The sequence below is a fragment of the Misgurnus anguillicaudatus genome, chromosome 5, assembly GCF_027580225.2.
Source record: "Misgurnus anguillicaudatus chromosome 5, ASM2758022v2, whole genome shotgun sequence".
In the NCBI taxonomy this organism is placed as follows: Eukaryota; Metazoa; Chordata; class Actinopteri; order Cypriniformes; family Cobitidae; genus Misgurnus; species Misgurnus anguillicaudatus.
This window is the reverse complement of record NC_073341.2, coordinates 24,159,294-24,181,926: the sequence shown is the minus strand read 5'-3', so window position 1 is coordinate 24,181,926 and position 22,633 is coordinate 24,159,294. Positions and strand designations below refer to the sequence as shown.

Sequence of the window (22,633 nt, the reverse complement as noted above, 5' to 3'; positions counted from 1 at the left end):
ATTATTCCTTACATACTACATATCGTTAGCCTCATAGAATAATTGCCTAAGTCATTTTTTGGCCAAATTGTGATATCTGCCTACTTTTACTGTCCTTCCACTGCAGCATCATCCTGCCTTTCTGCCTATGTCCTTAGCCAAGCACAACACTTAATAGAATCCAAAAACACTATCTGCCTTAGCATAATTGCATAATGTGATTTCTAAATTTTGTGTTTTTTGTGTTTTCCAAAAACATTGAAATATGACATAGGCAATTATGCTATGAAGCTAACAATATGTAGATATTAGAGAACAATTTAACATATTGTTTCAATGCATAATTTTGGTACCTTTAAGCAAAAGTTTCCGTTTGTTGTCATGATGTATAGGAGAAATAATTAAGATATTAATAAAATATCTTCTGTAATTATTTTTCATAAACACAACCAAATTTAGCCTAAGCTGGTCTACTGTTTTTTGCTGGTCTCCCACTTTGTATCTGATTGAGCTTGGAGACCAGATAAAACCAGCTTGGCTGTAATTCAATTGCATTATTGAAACAACTGTTTAGTATGTCGCTAGCACATTGAATAATAAACATAGTATTCACATTCAACAGTGAACAGTAGAGTATAAAGAAAGGAAAAATAAGTTAACATTTTCACTAATACTATATGGCAATGGTTAGTGCTTCTGTAAATAATTGCATGGGGACACATACTGTGCTGCCAGGTTTATTTCTTATACATAAAGTACAGAATATTTATACTTTTTTACAAGCTTTTTTCAGTAAGGGTGGATATTTAACTGTTAACCAATGTCTTATTTCCTATAAATTAAAGCCTAAAAGAGTTGTGATGATTGGGGAAGAGGGGAATGATGTCACAAAGACTGTGACTGATAAAAAAAGGGCACCAAGCAGGTCATTTCAACAAGGATCACTGAATCAAAACCAGAGTAGACTTTTTGATATTAGAACAAAGAGATTTATTCCACACTATAAATTGGGACTTTTTTAACAACATGGTTAAACCCCACATCAGACACCCGTCCCCCCCCACACCCATCAAAACGGCATGAGCAAGTTTTCTGGCAGTTCATTAAACTCATTTCTCTGCTACAAATCTGACATTTCTGTGTCCGTCACATCCTGGATATCCACCCACAGTCTCTAAAAGCACCAACACAACCAAAACCATCAAAACCTCCTGTAACTTACAAACAACATTATTGCTCAGATAAATAAAACTAATCTACAAAGAAAAAGAAAAAACGCACAACGGTGAGATTCCCATATCCCTGTGTACTGAAACGGCAGGTTTCCAAAAAATAATTTCTCTGTATTTATTATTTATTTATTGTATTTGGTGAAAACTGTTTGTTTGTCTTGCGTTTCTGGCTGCGCATGCAGAAGAGACGACCCTCATCTGGTTTAGCGAGGGTGTCTCTCCTCCACACCAGAAAACAACACAAACACAAACCCATGCACCGCTATATTCATTCAGCATATTTAGCATATTTATCATTATTTTAGACAATCACAAACAGTTCGACAGAAGGAAACAGCTGTAAAAATACAAAAAGTGACCAAATATCATTCAGAACAACAAAATAAGTAAAATAGCACCGTTGTTACAAAGGTCGGAGGTCATGGGTTAGGGAATAGGGTCAGTTATACAGCCAGGACAAGAGATGGAGGAAGGGTGTAGGGTATCGAGTTGATTCACTTCCGCCGACCCGTGTTTGTTGTGCTGCACGTCACACACATGTAATCTTCCTCAGCTGCGAGTTCTGCCGATACCCCAACACATATCATATGAAACCAGCGATTACAGCAGTCACACTGCACCCAGTTCACCTGCAGCGGAGAGAGAATCATTAAAAACACATTCAATCTCACACATTCACACATTCAGTAGATTCACTCACCTCTTCTCCTTCTGGCTGAAGACAGTTTTCTGCTGGACACAGCGTCATATCTTCTCCCGAGTCTTCTGATTGAGAAACATCCGACGCTGAGACCGACGCTGCCTTCCTCTCTCTTCTCTTTTCTGAGCCCATACGCTGCTTCTTGCTTTTTAGCTTCATCCCTCTGTCACTGATCTCCGTCTCCTCTCTGTTCATCCGTCGCTTGGCTTTCTTCTCTGCTGAAGTGATGGCATCTCTCTTTAAGGAGAGAGAGAAAAGGAATGGATTTATATTATATTCTTAAAAATAAGCTTTAAATGAGTTTGAAAACTAAGCAAGTTACCTCTCTTTGCGGTGAGGAGTGTTTCGGAGTGAGGTAGGGTGTGCGTTCTGTGTGGGGAGTGTTTGTGGTCGGGGGGCCGGATAGCAAAAGTCTGTAGAGTTGTTGGGTTTCGGGAAGAGTAACCTGTAGAAGCAAACCCTCCACCATTAGCTCCTCTACCTCAGCGCTGAGACCTGGAACACAGAGACACATATGATTTTAGAATGTTGAGCAGATTGAACATTATAGTACTATTTTTATTTTGTTCATTTCTTTAGTTTGGCACCGTCTTTGTCCACTTTCCCCCTTGTGTCTTTGTTTTTTGTTCTTGTAAACATTGTAAATGTATATACTTTCTCCTGTTCACTTTCCGCACCACCACAGTTTTTCATTTATTTGTTGTCGTTGTCTTTGACTGCCTGTACACATACACACACACCAGTTAATATCCATCATATCATCTGTTATACCCCTTTTACATTACTGGGGTCATAACAAAATTGGGGGCTCGTCCGGGATATGAACCCGGGACCTCTCGCAAACCCAGAAAACAAGCAAACACAACGCAGCAACAATTTTGCTACGAGCTGGTGGTCTTATATTTTAAAGTGAAAGTGATGTATTTGCCAATGTATGGTAACCTATGTGACGTCAACATTTAACCCATTCAGTGCATAGTAAACACACACAAAGTCATGAACAAACACACATCCAGAGCAGTGGGAATCTATCACTGCAATGTCTGGTGAGCAATTGGAGTTAAGGGCATCACAGTCGCAACCTGCCAGCCATGATACTCAAACCAGCAACTCTCGGATTACAAGCCTGACTCTTTAACCACTAGGCCAGTGCTCTTCACTATTTTTTTCATGAGAGCCACACTGATAGGTAAGGCTTAATAGGAGGCCGCCTTTACCGCAAAGTATCAAAAGTTACATCCAGTCATAAATAGCATGTCTGCTTATCAATCTGTCAATCTGATGCAATACAATTTTTTATCATTTACGAGTCAAATTAGTATTATATTTCCCTTAATGACAAAAACAGGATTTTAATGCTAAGCATTCTTATAATATGCAGTGCCCCCCAAACCACCAGGGGGCCACCTTTCTCGTAATTTCATGCGGCACTACACAGAACGGTTGGCGAGTGACATTACTGCTGCGAGAGGAATTCGAAAGCATAACAAGCAGTCTGATCTCACGGTACTTTGATGTCATATGACAATCGCTTTGTGCAAGCGCTGCATGCGATTGAACACGCTTCTCGACGTGCATCTTGATCTAATAGGTATGGTTTTCTAACAAAGTTGGCGTCCGGAGCAGAAAAGACAGAAAAAGCGCATGCCTGCATGATCATATCACTGTATTATTTACTGCCATGGGAGCCACAAATTAAATGAAGAACACTGCACTAGGCTATGTCTGCCCCCTTGTCTTATACTCTACACAGCGAGATTGTGGGAATATTACAGTGGTCTCGGTGTATGTGAGAATAAAACAGACCTTGCAGTGGTATACAGCGTTGCTCTGTATAAAACACAGCCTGGTCCTGTTCGGAAACGTTCCAGTCCTGACACCGGGATGGAGATCCACTCGGCTGCTACAACAACAATGACGGTTTATTGATGAGTATTCACCCATTCCAAATAAACAGAAATCACTAACAGCATTTTAAGTGATATAATATCTGACCTTCCTACTGTGCCCAGTGGTCCGATGTAAACTGTGTGTAGGTGAGGACCCTCTGCGCTCCTGAGAGGTCAGCGAGAGGTTATAAGAATTGATGACCTCTCGCGCTCGTCGCTGCCAGCTAACGGCTCGTTCGATCATGTAACGTAGCGCGTCACCCTCTGGGAGACGGACACGGATTCGCTGCAGGGATGACAAAAGGGACGTGATCTTGTCCAGGGGGGGCCTCGTCGACCGCAGACATAACGGACACAGCCACGCTTCTGTGCCGCGGGGTTCGGTTGGCTCGCGCACGCACACGCTGTGGAACGCGTCTCGGCACAGCTCGCACTGTAGCATCGCACCCATGGCCGGCTGCTGACACACACACACTTTGAGAGAAGCGCAGTCCGCAGTAGGTAGGAGCTTTGATTCGTTAGATGCACGAAGAGCGCAAAGTGACTCCAGCTCCTTTAAACGGACTTCAGCCAGAGTAAACATCTGAAAGAAAGGAAAAAAAGAATGAAAATAAGTATTTTGTGGGTCTGTGAGTGTCATGTACAATATATTGCACACTTACAGCAGAGGCGGAGTCTTTGCTGTCTATAAGTGCTCTCTCCACATCACTCATGCTGTCCAGCTTCACAAGCTTCTTCTTCCCTGAAGATGTGCAGTCACCCTTCACCTTCCTCTTCTTCTTCACAGAGCTGCTCACTTCCCATCGGGGACACAAAACCTGCACAGGTGACCCAGAAACATGGATTTAACGAAAACAGTGGTAGCCTATGGAAACTCTTTAAAATTAATAAAGAGCAAATGTGATCAGAACTTTTAAAAAACTAAACTACTATGAAAATAAACATACAGGTTTGGATGAACATGATGGTGCATAAATATTGACAAAATGATTCTTTGTGTGTTGGAAAAATGATAATTTATCTAGTCGGACCTCAAGTAAAGTGAAGGGGGAGTTTTTGACGAGGAAGGTTTTGGCTGCTGACTCCTTCCAGCTGTGCACCTCTGAGACCAGAGTCTCCAGTTTCTCCAGAGGCTCCAGTAGTACTGGGATGGCATGAGCTCTCAAAACCATATCAGACAGTGTGCTAAGAACCGGAATCTGACCTCCCACCTGCCAGCACAAACACAAACAATCATGTGAACTGACAATTTTTTGTTCCTGTTAGGAACCGGCACAGGAGTGTCAAATATGTGATCATGTCTGTGAAATCCAGGCTAAAGTCTCAATCTAACTTTGAGATTGCAGTAAGAGCATCAAAGATTGATTTCACTCATTGATTTCAGTCTTTTAAAAATATCAAGGTTATTTTTCAGATGATGTACTTTACATTATGTAGGATGATTTTTACTATATGTAGAAAACAGTAAATCATTAAAAAACGACTTTAGCTGGATTTTCACAGACTGGGTCATGCATGCCGTATGCATACTTCCTTTAATGTGAAGTATAGTTCTCTACCTGTAAATTTTCAGCTTCCTGGAGCCATTCTTTAGCCCTGTTGACTGTATCCTGCAGTAGGAGGCAGTTTGGCAGGTATGCGGGGACCCCCTCCATCTGAGTCAGCTGTGAACAGAGCATCTCTAAACTCTCTGGAGGCCTTGAAAAAAGATAAAACAACCTCGTTAAAGGAGAAATATCATGAAAATATGACTTTTTCCATGTTTAAGTGCTATACTTGGGTCCCCAGTGCTTTTATCAACCTAGAAAACATGAAAAAGATCAACCCAGTAACTTTTTTGTATACCATTCTCTGCAAGCATGTGAAAAATAGATAATTAAAATGTGGCTCCCCTTGTGATGTCAGAAGGGGATAATACCGGCCCTTAATCTGCACTATCCGACCACGGCACTGCCATTTAGTACAGAGATCAGCTCATTTGCATTTAAAAAGGACACACCCAAAAACCACACATTTTGCTCACACCTACAAAATGGCAATTTTAAAGGCGGGGTGCGTGATCTCTGAAAGCCAATGTTGATATTTGAAATCACCTAAACAAACACGCCCCTACCTCAATAGAATCTGGACCTTCTTTTGATAGACCCGCCCCACACATACGCAACCCAGGCAACAATGTCGATTAGTAGGCACGCCTCTTACTGCTGATTGGCTACAAGTGTGTTTTGGTACTCGGCCTGACTCCCTTTTCCAAAGTGTTTTTCAAAAATCACACACCCCACCTTTAACATGTGATAATAAATTATCTATATGGTATTTTGATCTAAAACTTTACATACATACTCTGGGGACACCAAAGATTTATTTGACATCTTAAAAAAGTCTTGTGAAATGTCTGCCTTGATACGAATACAAAAATAGGGCATTATACAAACAATCTTGTGCTGCCCCCTGCAGGTGCTCAACATGAATATAGAAGCCACCAAACATTTCCATGTTTTTCCTATTTCATGTTTTTTTTGTGCCACCATACTTACTCATGTAACAGTCTTTAAATAGGGAAAACATGGAAGTGTTTGGTGGCCTCTAAATTCATCCCTGTTTGGATCCTAAGGAATGAATGGGGCTAAGCTAAATGCTAACACATTCACGACGCACTGTACAAAGATTAAGTGCACGCATTGAAAAAAGATAGGTATGTATTAATTAGTCTAAGTTGATGTAAGAACATAGTAAAATATTGAAAAACGCTGGTGTTTTCCTTTAACACACTACATGCTCTCGGTAAATACACGCTTTGCATTTAGTTGGTACTTCAAGTTTGAATTTCTCCTCTTGTAAGAATATGAACATGTGACATTGGCATGGCTGCATGTGTATCAGCACACTCAGTGCTGCCCCCACCTGGCTTTGAGCAGCACTTCCGCTTTCTCCTCCAGCTCCTCTGAGATCGTAAGCAGTTCCTGCAGGCGAGCCATCGTACGTTCAATGGACTCATGTGGCGTCAGTCCGACCCCTCTGTCGATCAGTCGACGCATGTTGTCCAGAGAGAGGCCGCACGGGTTCGTCACCAGATCTTCCGCCTGCCGAACCCCGGCCAACCAGCGCGCCTGTTCCAAACGCTCCCGTAGCAATGGCAGCTCTGGAAGTAGCACGTCAAACTGAGAGCCCTCCTCCAGCAACGACTCGATCTCGCTGACGGCATCTGCGCTTACTTCATCAGACAGAAGCTTCTCGCTGTGCTGCTGGAAATCCTCAATGCTGTTTAGCAGCTCCTGAGAAAAAGTTAATGGCTTCATTAGATGAGCTAGATCAGCCTAATGATCCTCATGAATCTTTGGTAAAAGTGTGCCGCATCTTGTATGATTGTGTGTGTATCAGCCACCTTCAAAAGCGGTGCCTGCGTCAAGCTGCAGGGAAGATTATAAAGCTGGCGGACAAACGACCTCAGTTCCTCTACGGTGAGCTGATTAGGAGATTTTCCTCCACCGGTGCGGTACCTGCAGACAAATTTACATGTGTTTCAACCAATCAAAACTATTATTAGCCCAGCACATTGTGTGTTTTTGTTTATACATGCATAACTGTGACTTATGAGGATGTGCATTAGGGATGCATAATGATTAATCGCGATTAATCTATAGCAGAATAAAAGTTTTTGTTTACATCATATATGTGTGTGTGTGTGAACTTTGTATAAATAACTTATGTCCTTTATGTATATTTAAGAAAGTTTTACATGTGTATATACAATTGTATATTTATGTATAATTTATATAATATATAAATATAAATACTTAATATATATATTTTTTTCTTAAAATTATACATGCATGTGTGCATATTTATATACATATTTATTATACACAGTTAACACACACATATGATGTAAACAAGTACTTGTATTCTGCTATAGATTAATCGTTATGCATCCCTAATGTGCATCATTGTAGCAGCAAGTAATAGTGTTTGTATCTTTACCTAGTCTGCCTCTTGCCATTTAGCAGTTGCTGGGCAACAGATGAACATTTCTCAGCATCTTGTGTGACCAGCCTGAGCTGACGTAACAAGTCGTTCTCTGGAAATGAGTTCTCATCTGACTCCTCCAGAAGGGCACGAAACACTGTGACATCTAAAAAGGTGAGAATGGGACCAGTGAGGAAACATAAGTAGGTCCTATACCAAAACTGGAGTGAGGAAGTATTCCTTAGCTAACATGTCTGTATGTGTTCAAAAGGAAACGTACTGCGTTTCTTGTCTAGTTTGGCCTCCATGATCTCTGTCGCTCTTGATGCCCACTCGTCATAAGACTCTGCCCTCTGCCTCACAGCATTCATCATGGGGTAGAGGTCGTCCAGTGTAAAACGGTAATTGAGTGGTTGAGTATTACACTTGAGTAAATTTTCACTTCTATATGGTGACTCAAAGAGTAAAAACGCAAACGTAAGGACTCACTTGAGTGTGTAGTTGGAGATTGGGCAGGAGCAGAGATCATGGGCATGGTGCAGACACACCTGGACTCCTGGTCGGCAGGGGCAGGTGAGAGCTGACAGGTAACAGGTGGTGCGGCACTTCATGCACTGTCTCTCATCATCTGCCAGCAAGTCATACTGAAACAACTGACAGTGGGCCACGCCCTGGAGAAAGACAGAGAGAGAGAGAGAGAGAGAGATGGATTTTAATTAATTATAGTTCTGAAGGGAGAACACAACATATGGCATGTTTGTATTAATATATTTTTATCTTTAAAAAATCTGAGATTTTTTCTGATTTTTTAAAGCTGTCACTGATCATGTATGCATGCGTCATACGAACTCACCAGCTTTCGGACTTTGTCACGCAGCTCTCTCTCCTCTTTGATCATGAGGTGCATGTCCTTCTGCACAGCTGATGCCAGAACCACGTCCAAGCTGCCGGCCTTCATGGCCATATTACACACCATCTCATCATGAGAGAACACACAGTATCGATTCAGCAGACGGTAGTGATCCACACACTGACGGCCCAGCGTCATCTGCGTATAACACAGCAAAAATAACGTTAAAAATTTCGTCAAACAATAATATGAAAATGTTCATGTAAACGAACACATTTAAAGGAATTGTTCGGCCAAAAATTATATTAAACCCATGATTTACTCACTCCGAAGCTGTCCGAGATGCATATGTCCATCATATTTCAGACGAACACATTTTCAGTTATTTTAGAAAATGTTTTAGATCTTTCAGTTAATCAAATGTGAAGTTATGTGGTCCACGACCTTCAAGTCCAAAAAATGCGCATCCATCCTTCACAAAATAAATCCAAACGGATCCGCAATGACAAACAAAGGCCTTCTGAGGGCAATCTGCGCAGTTTTTGTTGTAGAAATTTCCACATTCAAAACTCCATAAACGAAAACAACCAGCTTCCGGTAATGCTGCCATCTTGGTCGCGTCCGCATTCAAGATACGAGCGTACGCAGTTTACGGAGGTTTCTTTGCTGCTGCTCTGTGCCTCCGCCCTCCGAATTTGTCATACGTCACTAAGACAAGTGCGTACCCTACGCTAATACTCTCTCCTGAATACAGAGGAGTCCAAGATGGCAGCGCTACCGGAAGGCAGCCATTCTCGCTTACAAAGTTCCAAACATGGACACCTCCACAACAACACCGCACGGATTACCCTCAGAAGACCTTTGTTTATCATCCTGGAGCCGTTTGGATTTCTTTGGAGAAGGATATATGCACAATTTTTGGACTTGAAGGATGTTTAACAGCTGGAAGATATAAGACATTTTCTAAAATAACTGAAAATGTGTTTGTCTGAAAAATGATGGACATGTGCATCTCGGACGGCTTCGCGGTGAGTAAATCTTGGGTTTAATATCATCTTTGTCCGAACTATCCCTTCAATCTAAAAAATTTAATGTATGACAACAGATTGCAGGCTGATCCCAAAACAGCTCACCCAGTCCACTGTGCAAAAGTTCACAGCTTCTGCAAAGTTAAAGCCCTGGTTGAAGCCGCTGTGATAGGATCTTGGGAAAGTGATGACAAACTCTCCCGCACACTGATTGGTTCTGTAAATCTAAAAGCAAATTAACAATTTAGTTGATATGAGCACAGACTTCGTGATGATGAGTATGTGTGTGTGTAAGTCGAAAATTATTCTTTATTGCGTTTACAAAATATTGCACAGAAGACATTTAACCTTCACATACATACATGCAAAAGAAGTTAAATAAATCAGATTAAAGTAAATACATCAAAATGGAACGATAAGAAAATAAAATTCAAAACATTTAGCGTGTGTGGGCTCATAATGTTACTTACTGGGACCCCGTGGGCCATGAGTGTATTAGGGTTCATGATTGTAACAAGCTGGTGTAGGAGGTCTGGCTGAGATTCAAACAGTTCTGGGGCAAGTTTCTTCATCACTTCTTCCAACTGCTCAGCAGCAAAACCAGGAGCACCATACCAGGTCTTAGGTTCACCCCTAAAACATACAAACGCATAATGAAGGTCTCTCCAGCGTGATGCCATTTAAATATTACTCACAAACATATATTATAACAAATATTAACACCTTTAACTGCAATATAATATTATTTTTTGTTAAGCATTCCCGAGTGTTGCTCATTACCAATGCAGGTAGTTGATGGAATAGCTCCAGTGGTCCTCGATGTGCCAGCAGAAAGAGGAGAAGCACATGCCCACATAGAGCCATGGCAGGGTCATACCACAGATATCTGCGGTGACGTGGGTCAGCACTGATGGTGTCATCATGGCCATGTTATTCAGGTTCCACCCACATTTAAGGTATTTCTACAACAAATCACATGACAGAATAATTAGGCTAGTGATGAGACAACCAATTGCAGCCCTATAAACTTGTCAAATGCAAAAAATATGTACGTAAAAAGAAAGGGATAGTTCACCCAAAAATGAAAATTCTTTTATTATTTACTCACCCTCATGTTGTTACAAACCTGTATACGTTTTTTAATAAATATGTAGAAGATATTTTGAGGAATGTTTGTAACCAAACCGTTCATGAGCCCTATTCACTTCCATAGTATTCTTTTTTCCTACTGTGGAAGTGAATATGGTTTATTGGTTTGAAAAAAATAATGACAGAATTTTCATTTTTGGGTGAACTATCCCTTTAACTGTATAGTGAATAAATGTTGGATATAGCATATCAAAATTCCTAATATTCCATTAGTACCTCATCATGCGGTGCAACCTTAAACTTTCCACCCTTGATTGGAAAACCACTTCCGAATTCTTTCGAGGCAATGTCAGCGCCATATTCCACCGTCACATCCTCTTCAATGGTGCCGACCAATCGCCAAAACTCTTTTTCAACCAGCTCGGTGGGTACCATCTGAAACATGCCAAAATTAGCACCGAAATAAGCCTCTAAAATGTAATTTTTGATTTGTAAATTTTTCATGCGTGAGTCTCAAAGGGGTTTGTACATACATGAACAGGCATGTTGAAATAGTCTGACTTGAAGGAGTCAGCCATTTCCCCAAACGCTTTTAGAGAATAGTCCCTGTGTGCTTGCTCGAACCCAAATGCCTCCTGAGGTTTACTGCACTCCTGGAGAAACACAAATAATGATGCAATCATCTGAATTAAAGCTTTGCTTGGCACAAAAACTGTTTAGTGGTGATTTTTTTAATAGTTTTTAATTTTGCTACCTAAATAGTGAACAAACACTATCATTGTTTCATTTCTCCCGATTTGATCCACTCACCTGAGCCAAACATTTAGGGCATCTCCAATCACCTTTAGGAACATCGGTGAGGGGCGGGATTAAGCAGAAGGTGTGGTAGCTGTCATCACAACCATCACATAGCAATAACCTATCTTCATCATTCCCCTTTCCACACACCAAACACACATATAGGTCCACCTGGAAAGAGAGAGAAAGACAGTATTAAAATATTGTGCAAGCCACTTTACTCCATATATTTAGAAATTACTTTGTTTTTATTTATTAATGATGGCAGCAGGTCAGTTATGCTCCGTTTACACCAACCGTGATAGAGGCGTGAAGTGCGATTGATTTCAATGTTAAGTCAATGCAAAGACGCGTTGACGCGCGTCTTGAGGTCCCACTGCGCGGATGAGGCGTTTGGCGCGGAATACGCATTTCCACCTCATTCGCGCGTCTAGTTCACGCGAAAGGCGCGAATTGGCCATTGTATGCGGTACACGCGAATGGTGCTTTTTGTGCATTTTGCGGTTCACGCGAATTTGCGGCTGACGGCCGAGTTTAAATATTTTAACTTTGGCGGAATTTCGCGCCGCGTTAACCAATCAGGAGCCTGCTTGCTGCTGTGGTGGCAGCCCTGCCCGGAGTCACTCATTCAACCAACGCTTGATATTGTCCGTAAGCAGTCACCCAGAGCTATACGACACAAGCTCTTATTTCTATAGAGGAGACAGGAAAAAAAAGGACCTCGCTTGGAAGAGTGTCAGTGAACATCAGTCAACTTGCAAACAGACAACCACATAGCACTTGCCCCTCCCACAAGAAGCAGAGTTTGCCTCTGACGCGCGTCAAATGCTTGCTTTTTCCGCGTGTTTACTTCGCTCTAAACGCGCGAATGCATTCAAGCTGTTCAAGCAGCAAACTAGGCGCGGTAGACACGATTTTGACGCCTTAAAACGCGGTTGGTGTAAACGCAGCATTAGGCTGCATTTAAATTGAATTCTTCCTGATATTGCAACAAAAATCCAATTTAAGACCCTTCTTTTTTTTAGATTCTCGTTACCAACATGTATAAATGTAAGGGGTACAGTAGAAAAATAGTATTTATTTACGTATTTATTTTAGTATCAACCTAGTACAAAATCAAAGACACTTTTCGATATAAAGTCATCACAACTCAATGGGGCGGTTTCCCAGACAGGGCTTATCCTAGTCCCAGACTAAAATGCATGTTTGAGCGCTTGTTTAATTTTAACTTATATCGTTGACATTGTTTTGTCTTAAGATGCACGCCTGTAGTGTTTTTTGTAGGGTATGTTTGTAAAGACTTCTTAAATTACCTAATATTAATAAAGGCCTAGTCCTGGATTAACCTGAACCCTGTCCATGAAACCGCCCCAATATGATCTACAGATTCGGTTTGTCCCCAGAGCTCTGGTGACATCTGATTTACATGTGACAGGAAAACTTAGCATAATTTGAATATGGGTAAGTAAAAGAGACAAACTCACTACGCTGACTGGAGGAGGTGGGTTGTTTTTCTTGAAGCGTGATTTGGTTTTATCTGGTTCAGGAATGATCTCTTTTATCTCTACTGGTTCCTGCTTCACTTGTATCGGGATCTCCCTTTCTAAAACACAAACAGAAACACATAAGTTACAATAAAAATACTAATTTGATTAACAAACTTTTTTGAATCACATGCTTTGTTTGGCGCACTCACATCATACCCAACCAAACTGTGCCCGAGCGCAATTGTCCCCCCTCACTACTGCCCCAGAAGCACGCACTCAGACTGTAATTTGACCGATCCCAGCCTGGGCACACTTTCATCCTTAGGATGCCATTGATTTGAAGAAAACAGGAAGTAAAGAGTTCTCTTAACACTAGAACCCATCATAATGTTAAGTCTGTTTTTTATTTAGAGTCATTTGGTGTGCGATGGCACACAGCCCTCTCACATGCTTATCATATTGCTTAGTTGATCTGTCGCATGTACAGCTCAGACATTCATGTAACCCTGCTGTGCCCATCAGAAGGTTTTTATGAAGGCAGTGTACAGAGAGATCACACTGGTCAATTGAACCAGGCTTTGGGGTTCAAACGTGCGTGGGCGCAGTTTGATTAGGTGAGCGCACCCTTTTTGGCTACTGTACTTTGGAGCCATGTGATGTTAAAGAAGCTGCCTACCCGGTTCAGGTTTGGCAACAAAGGAACCCATCCTCCTCCTAAGGTTGGGTCTGTTGTCACACTCCTCACCTCCCTCTTGCTTAACAGAAGGAGACTAAAGAAACAAATTAAATACATGAGCACAAACAGAGAATGTAAAGTATAGGAGCTTCATTTAAGTGTGTTTCTGAACATTCACCTCTGTTTTCATCCTCTTAGCTCTTCTAGCAGGTGCGCTTGTGTCGTTGGGTGGCATGTGAACGTTTTGCCTCTGTAGCAAGTCATGAGGTTTGTACTCTTTATCTTTGCTATCCACATCATCCAGTGATGGTTTCTGCACACACTGAAGGAAAACACAAAGCATAACATTTTAACATCCAGTTAACTTACAAAGATATTGAGATATTGCACAGATGATTCTCATGTTAATAAAAAAATCGTTCACACAAAAATGAAAATTCTGTCATTGAATTACCCTTCATGTTTCTTTCAAAATGTGCCCTTTTATTATTAAACGTAGGCTAGGTGAGCTTTTTTATATTTGCTAAAAGTTACTTTAAATTTTGATCTGTTCCTCACACTACCTTATGGCTTTAGGTGACTAAGGGGCGGTTTCCCAGACAAGGCTTATCTTAGTCCAAGTATTAAATGCATGTTTTAGCTGCTTTAATTTAATAACATCTTGTACCGACAAATTTTAACATATATCAGTGACATTGTTTTGTCTCAAGATGCACAATTGAGGCCGGTTGCGCCAGCTGGGCATAAACCCGGTCGTAAGACTAGTCTGGACATAAAATGTGCTTTACGTCTGACGTAGATTTTACGCCTGTAGCACCTTCTAGGCGTAGCGCACGTCTGGGCCTAAAACTTATGTCTAGTCAAGGGTAGGCGTAAGTATAAAGTATTGACTTTTTTCTATTGCAAAAATAGAAATAATGAAATGTGATGAGACATTGGCACATCTAATGCACAGGATAGCCTACGCGACCAGTGTGTTTCATGCATGGCAGAGACCGCACCAATAAATGATATAATAAAATACATAAAGAGCTCGTTATAGTTGTGTGTTGGTCCTACAGCGTCAGTTTTCTTTTATAGTTTTGCGTCATCGTCCGAGTCGATATGCAAACACACGCGCAGACCACTGGTAGGCAGTATCCACGCCTGTAACCACATTAGCAGCGCGACCGTCAATGAAGAAGCTTGGCAAGTTTGCGAAGACCAGCAATGATGGAAGTAAATAAACAGCGACTTTTGTTGCAGTTTGAGTTAAATCACTTCTCAACTTGGCCCATCTATGTTTTCACCGTCGCAAACGGAAATACCTATATTACAGGTTTTTTTACCTGACCAGAGGGGTTCTGGTGGACCAATCACAGTGCTTGCGGTCCGCATAGAACCGACGCGCTGTTAAAAATTTTGCAAGGTGCACGTCAGGCTACGCAGAGCTACGCACAGGCTACGGATAACCTACAGCATACGAATATAAATTGGGCTTAAGTATTTACAAAGACACAGTAGAGATCTTTTTAAAAGCTTTCTGTTAGTTTAATAACCAGAGCTATTGAAATAAACGTGCAAATGATTACCTTTTGTGCAAACGGTAAAGGCTTTCGTTCAATTAAAACGTGAGGAAGGAAAGCTCTCATTTTTAATCTATTATCTTGCGGCAGAAAGTGTACTTTTTAACCATAGTTAAAGGTGCAGTGTGTAAATTTTAGCAGCATCCAGCGGTGAGGTTACGAATTGCAACTGCTTAGTCCACTGCTCACCCCTCGGTCTCGAAACACATAGGGAAGCTACGGTAGCCATCACCCAAAAAACATGTAATCTTCGGAGACAACTATAGAAACATGGCGGCACAAAATGGCGACTTCCACGTAAAGGGACCCTCGGTGTATGTAGATAAAAACGTCTCATTCTAAGGTAATAAAAACATAACAGTTCATTATAAAAAGGTCTTTATACACCCCTGATAATATAGTTTTGTATATTATTTAGCATTTCTGTCAAGAGATCCTTCTAAAAATTACACACTGCACCTTTAATGCGATGGCATCTCAATATCACTACGGTTAAACGCATACGCGAGGACGCAGATCGTGTATGCTGAGCGTAGCTGTGTCTGGTCGTAGTTTCAGATGGTGTAACAGGCGTAGATATTTTTCGCTAAGCCTGACGTAGGACTTACACCTAACTTTTTACGTCCGGTTGGTGCAACTGGCCCCTGTAGTGTTTTTAGTAAGGTTTGGTAAACTTCTTAAATGTCCTAATATAAATAAGGTCTAGTCCTGGATTAACCTAAACCCGGCAAAACCGCCCTTTAGAGTATGTCACACAAGTATTTAGTACTATTTTCATGTTTTTTCTAAAAAAAGCATGACATTATGTAGTTGCTGTATGAAAAGGAGCACTAAGGAAATGTATTTTTTAATTGTTTAGATTAACTAATCTATTTAAAGGTGCAGTGTGTAATTTTTAGAAGGATCTCTTGACAGAAATGCAAAATATTATACAAAACTAAATTATCAGGGGTGTACAAAGACCTTTTTTATAATGAACTGTTATGTTTTTATTACCTTAGAATGAGACGTTTTTATCTACATACACAGAGGGTTCCCTTACGTGGAAGTCGCCATTTTGTGCTGCCATGTTTCTACAGAAGCCCTTAACGGACAAACTTTTTTCCCTAACTTGTCTCCGTCAATTGCACGTTTTTCCAGTGGCTGGTACCATATCTTCTCTATGCATTTTAAAAGCGAGGGGGGCAGTGGGCTGAGCGGTTGGTTGCAACCTCACCACTGGATGCCGCTAAAATTTACACACTGCACCTTTAAGTGTGAATATGATGTTAGGGTTAGTGTTGGGTTAAGATTAAGTCTATATAAGATGAAAAATGTCACTTTAGGGTCACTTCAGTGTTCACTACAGAAAAAAATCTACCCCACAGATTTCCAAACACATAATCAGTAAATAACTTGTTAATCCCAGAGCATCTGTGAGTGTATCTTCAGTACTCCAGTTATGCACCTTCAAACCTGGATGATGCCTGCTTCCACTATCAGATTACAGATTAGCACAAAGACACAGAGAAAGGCTATAGAGGGAGGAGACCGAACAGCTGGAGGTGTAAAGAGATTAGCGTGAACAGAAAGCAGGTCACGGAGGAGAAGTGTGTCTGTGGGGGGGAGGATGCAGCAGCAGCAGCAAAAGTGAAATCAGAGAGTAAAAACAAAGACAAGAGTAGTAGGGGAGAATGAAAGCGGCAGTTTTTCTGCAAGACCGTTTGGGGAGGTCGGGAAAGGTTAAATGCTGTCAGTCACAAAAAACACCAGCTTGCTGCCCATTTGTTTCACAGGAATAAAATGCATAAAAACACTGGTTTAAAATAACACATTTGCAGAAGCAGCAAAAGGAAATGTTTAAGAATTCAACATAACAAAGAAATAAGCGTAAAGCAATGAGCGTGATGAATACCACGTTTTAACTGGCCTGAATATTTAAACAAATGGTTTTTACTGCAGGAGTATGGCAAGTGTTGCAAAATATATATCCACAGATCCCATAATGACATCACATGTCCAAAATTGCATTTTCAGGTTAGTTAATGGGGAAAGTTGAAACATACCTCCTTCAGCCCAGGATGCAACCCAAAACTTGCCAGTTTGGCTGCAAACTCAGGAGCCTGATGTAGAAAAGAGTACTGTACATTATACACAAATTTGCAGTGACCGCTGTGTCAAAGGTCACCGACATCTCTAACAGAGATGTCAAGCATCCAATCATTGAAAAATAAATTAGGCTCCACGATTGTGTGATAAGATACGATGCTAAAAATCATTAAGCCTACTGACGAATTTGTATGTAAAAACATGAAAATCAGAGTTGAGCTTTTTGCACTCGGTTATGCTTACAGTGATTATCTTAGTACTGATAACAACATACTGTCTCTAAAGACGAAGGAAGTCGTTTGCAGCTTTATTTAGCAGATGCTGCAGCACAAACAGCAGTAACATCAGGAGGCAAAGCGATTAGCAGCTAAAACACTTAACAACCAAGCAGCTCTTTTATAAACGCAGCATAAATGATCAAACCCTCCGCCCTGTCTTTATAATGCATAATGTAACCCAACTCCTCGCCCTAAAAGCAACCATGCTTATTCATACCCATGCTGTGAACTCCTGCATTATTCCTAAAAAACTTGCAGTGTGTGTGATATGTCTATTTGTTATATAACTCACCAGCAGATTTGCCCCAGACTGGAAAAGGTTGTATGGGTACAAGACCCGCTCGTAATGGGATCGCAGGTGTGACCCCACAGCTTTCCCTGGGGCGAAGCCCAACGTCATGGCGATCTTTGTCCATCTTCTCTCTCTACAAACAATATCAAAACCTCCCTCTTCTGCAACCAGTCTGACAGATTGAGAAACAAGAGAGTCATTTAGAGTTTTAATGACACCTGTGCCATGCAGATAATAAACAGCAATTGAATTTCTCTTGGTTAATCGTAAATAACCCGGTGGTTACATGAATTACTATGTTAGACACACAGAAATGAGTAATAGGTTTCATAATCTTCATAATAATAGGATTGCTGTATGATGTGTACTGGTATATCTCGATAGCTAGCAAGATTAAATATATTTATCAGTTTAATATACTGAAACATACTTTCACTTCACAAACTCACTCTGTTGAGCTGATACAGATCGAGGATTTTCCGCTCCACGTGTGGAATTTTAAGCGTGCATCCTTGTAGCTCCCAAAATTTTGCGATCTGGTCCAAAAAGTTGAGCTTAACTCTGGTTTGAGCCTGGGGTAGAGGTGTGGGAAAGAAGGTGGGATTTTGGGAAAGCAGAAAAGAAAGCAAGAATCAGCAACGTTAATGAAACGTGTTAATTATTAAGTGATGTCATTTAACATCAGACATCTCAAAAGGCCAAAATTCTGCTGACAAAGATGCAAGACACTGAGCACAACACAAGCACACGCTCACTCATACTCAACCCGGTGTTAAATTACCTCTAGCTCGTTGAGTCGCTGGATTCGAGGAGTAAAATGAAGTCTGTCAACGTCGCATGCAAACGGAGGTTGCCAATCCTAAACACACACACAAAGTAAAAATATACATAATCAATATTTACATTTCCTTTATTTATTTTTTAAAGTTCATTCACTTTGCAGAATAAATGCATTTGAAATTCAAGCCAACACTGTGGGTCTGTGTTAAGCAAATGGTTGTGTAAAATACATACTAAATTCTTTCATCCAGTTAAACGTTTCACGAAAAACAAACTTCACTAAACCACAGAGTTTATCCTCGAGGTGAGCTTCAACAGCTCATTACCATGAAGATCACCATACTAAAACCAACAAAACAAGTAGGCCTCCATTTCCATCTTTAGGTTTTCAAATTTAGACAATGTCCCTCATATGTCTATAGGCACCATTCAACATGGTGCTTTTGTTCAGAAAGAGACCGTTTCTTTTTTAAGATAAGACTTTCATATTGAAGCTTTGAGCATTGGTTAAGAGACTTTGTACTGAAACAATATAAAACATGTTTGATCCACTTTCATTTGGATTCATATTTTTTCTGCTTTTGCGAATGTAATTCAGATGAACTGATGAAGACAAGTTTACAAACTTTTCCGGTGCCTTGTGGTCTAAAGATGCATGTGAAAGTGTGTCTACTTAACCTTGTGGCTTTAAAATAAGGTAAAAGTCAAATCTTCACCCACACATTTAGATCAGATTGTGTTAAACAGTGGAAATGGGGGGTTTGTTCAGTTTGGTGAGCCAATCTAACAAAGCCTTTTCTGTCTGAGTTCAGCTCATTGTCTTTGTCACATGTGCTTATGCGGTTCTCAAACTGGGGGGCAGGCCCCCGTTGAGGGGCGTGAGATGATGCCAGGGGGCCCCAATTTATGACATTTTTTAAAATACATTAATTTATCATAAATTCTGTTCAGAAAAATAAGGATTGTATAATTGAACATGTTTTGCTTAATTCAAATTCAAAGTTAGTTTTTGAGGGATGCACCCTAGGAGGGGGATGCCAAAAAGTTTAAGAACCACTACATCCCTGTTCTGAAAAAAGACTTGATGAAGAAAACATGCAGTTGTGTCTCCAGATATACATAATGTAATAACCAGTGTGTTATGAAGACCAGACAGCCGCTAACATAACAAGCCTGAATTTCCCTAGGGATCAATAACCTGGTAGCTTATCTAAAAAATGAACCTAGAAAATAACTAATTTTGTCCCCAATTGATCCTTACTGCAGATAGCCTGTGCTTTTGTTCATTGTGTCTAATAATCATGCAGTTACATAATAAAATCAGCATCTATAACTTCTGTAAAAACTAACAAATACTTTTTATCTTGACTCGAAACTACCACATATAAAGATGAATCAAGGGTGACTTTGATGAGCTATTCAAAGTCAAATGCATCACACTACGGATAGAGCATATGCAATAAATCCAAAAGACGACGGTGGAGATCACCGTTAATGCACATACTGTACACACAAAAGATCAATATTTAACACAACGATACACAAACTAAATATTACTTCAGTTACACAAAACGACGTGACTTTTGAGTATATTATGTCTATATAATATAACACTTGAATGCTGTTGAGGCAGCACAGTTAGAGAAAGAAACAAAATGGCCAGATGGTTCATTCACTCCCAAGCTCGCAACATGGAGGACGCGCTCGGCCTGAAAAATGCATCCATCCTTTGGGTTCGTAACCAGAATATGGGTCGAACCGAGCCTATGAACAGTTTCACACTGTGTAACTGTCTCATAAACTGTCAGGATCCGGGGCGCATATAGGTTTGCGGACTCTTTGTGTTGGATAGCAAGAGGCCAAATGGAAGCATTTTCATCACTTTAAGCCTTCGAGAGATTTAACATCATCAAGGATTTGAAAAGTCCCTGTCAAATATTGCTTTATGAATATTAATAATGTGACAACTACAAAAAGATCGTTATATAATGCTACTGGGGATGTGTAATTCGTTTATCATCGCTTGTTTAATGTACGTTAATTACAGTTTCTCTTCTTCTGCGACCTCATGCGTGAATCGCGTCACGTAGCTGGGAGTCTAATGGATTTATAGAAGAAACCCAATTCAAACATCAACACTAAACCTGGACCAGAACCAGCGAGTTTTGAGGGCGGTCATTTTTGCGCAAGGAGAAACACAACCGTTCAGGTTCTTTACAAATAGATATTATTATTATGTACAATAATATATTTTAAAGACTATGTAAAAATGATGTCATCAAATGTTCATAAACATACAATAAAGCAATCAATTACACATCAAAGTTAATCGATTATCCAGAATAGGCCTAGAATATCTGATAAACCCGCAATGTAAAGACGCCATCAGACGCACTGAAACCCTTTAAACTGGGTCAGACTTGTTCATGAGTAATCCTTTCAGGTTCTGATTGACCCCGATAGTCTGAACAGGGTCATTTTAGAAATGTAAACGATATTAAACTGCTGGATATGAAGACTGCAACCAATAAATTACATTAATCCGCACATAACCACGTTTCGCCCACAGAATGAATTTGAATAAATTCAAAATGTATTTTCATAGAATGATGACATCATTTAGTTTATATTAACTTTAATATAATTTGTTAACATAGGAAATATAATAGACGCTAAAAATATAACTGCAAATAAAGTTGTGTAAAGGTGAAAATGAAAGGAAAGGTTTATTTCCGCATTGGCAGGTATCTTCTTGGCTCTTGATGCTTTTTCTCCATCTAAAGATGTTATACTCTTATGCATGTGAATTTCTTATAAACATTGTAATAAATTAATGGATTGTGGACTTGAGAGCGTCAACCTAACATCAATAACAAAGATGCTGAAAACACTACACCAGCCCTAAAAATTATATTTAAACCTCAAAATATACGAATATATCAATAAACTTATGTTTCAACAATAAACTCCGCTAAACATCTAACTAAACTGCAAGTAAACCTGCCGTTTATTTTACTATAAGAACCGAACCAGGCCATAAACTACACACACAGCGCCATACAGAGACACGTTCCTATATAATGGCATACATTCCCGACGTTCGCGGATGCTGGGCACAATTACTTTGCCCATGGTCAGAATTCCGGGTCATAAATATCCATTAGTCGTGAACTGACTCGGCAGTGGTTCGAAAGTTTGACTTATGGCAAAACTATAGCTACACACAAAGCGGTTCGGCAGTGCTGTCACTGCGCCGCCATGTTGGGACATTTCCCTTTAAACCGAACTCAAAATCACTCCGCAGATCTGGCCCGGTCCGATTTAGACCATCCGGACAGCACTCACCGGCGGCGGTCGAACCTTGCAGATCCCGGTTTTCTCTGCGATGGGTCGGATTTTATTAATAAACGCGAACGGATCTGCAAATTCCTCCCAACTGGGCTCGAACACCGGGCACTCCGGTGGTGGGGTAAACTCGGCCGGGCCCGGCTGGGTCATCTCACAGGTCCGGTTCCGGAGCGAAGCGGAGCAGAATAGAGTCGCTCAGCGAAACGGAGACAAAACTTCCTGAGATCCGTAACACGGTCTGTCCGTCCGTTATTCTCCGAGTCCGGCTAACACTTGAACAACACGAACAATCAACACACACAAACGCACATCCACACTCACCGTGACGTGACTGCTCTTAGGCTGAGACCACATCCGCTCAAAAATCTAGACACGAAGCAAACCTGTCCACTCGTTTCAACTTTAAATAAACACGTATTTTAATGTGGGATATTTAAAGATTATACCGTACTCTAATTAAAGATTTGGTTATGGCTGCATAACGGTATCAGCTCGTAGAGACTCGATTTCTTCCCACTCATTTCTCGTAAACATTTCTACACACTTAGGAAAAGACTAAACGTATTCTCTCATACATGAGCTCCAAAA

The 22,633-nt window shown here is 40.6% G+C and overlaps 1 protein-coding gene across 4 annotated transcripts; it reads right to left on the bottom strand.

The window, feature by feature from the left end:
- Positions 1 to 702: 702 nt before the first annotated feature.
- On the bottom strand, positions 703 to 22,420 carry kdm5bb (lysine demethylase 5Bb). Of its 4 annotated transcripts, none has more exons than XM_073867774.1 (28): positions 22,367 to 22,420; positions 18,699 to 18,776; positions 18,371 to 18,489; positions 17,918 to 18,092; positions 17,305 to 17,361; positions 13,873 to 14,016; positions 13,695 to 13,788; positions 13,016 to 13,134; positions 11,544 to 11,702; positions 11,267 to 11,386; positions 11,010 to 11,168; positions 10,425 to 10,606; positions 10,115 to 10,277; positions 9,750 to 9,869; positions 8,620 to 8,814; positions 8,263 to 8,437; positions 8,047 to 8,178; positions 7,782 to 7,932; positions 7,186 to 7,300; positions 6,705 to 7,075; positions 5,360 to 5,498; positions 4,832 to 5,011; positions 4,463 to 4,618; positions 3,907 to 4,383; positions 3,718 to 3,814; positions 2,234 to 2,406; positions 1,912 to 2,148; positions 703 to 1,840 (listed from the first exon to the last, which is right to left on the bottom strand). In XM_073867774.1, exons 1-28 carry the CDS (start codon positions 22,397 to 22,399, stop codon positions 1,706 to 1,708), a joined length of 4,455 nt encoding a protein of 1,484 aa, XP_073723875.1. In that variant the 5' UTR covers positions 22,400 to 22,420; the 3' UTR covers positions 703 to 1,705. The 4 variants fall into 4 exon arrangements, with proteins under 4 accessions (XP_073723875.1, XP_073723872.1, XP_073723873.1 ...); XM_073867771.1 differs by lacking the exon at positions 22,367 to 22,420 and adding an exon at positions 22,043 to 22,356; XM_073867772.1 differs by lacking the exon at positions 22,367 to 22,420 and adding an exon at positions 22,043 to 22,356 and having other exon boundaries at positions 3,718 to 3,811.
- Between the last annotated feature and the right edge of the window lie 213 nt (positions 22,421 to 22,633).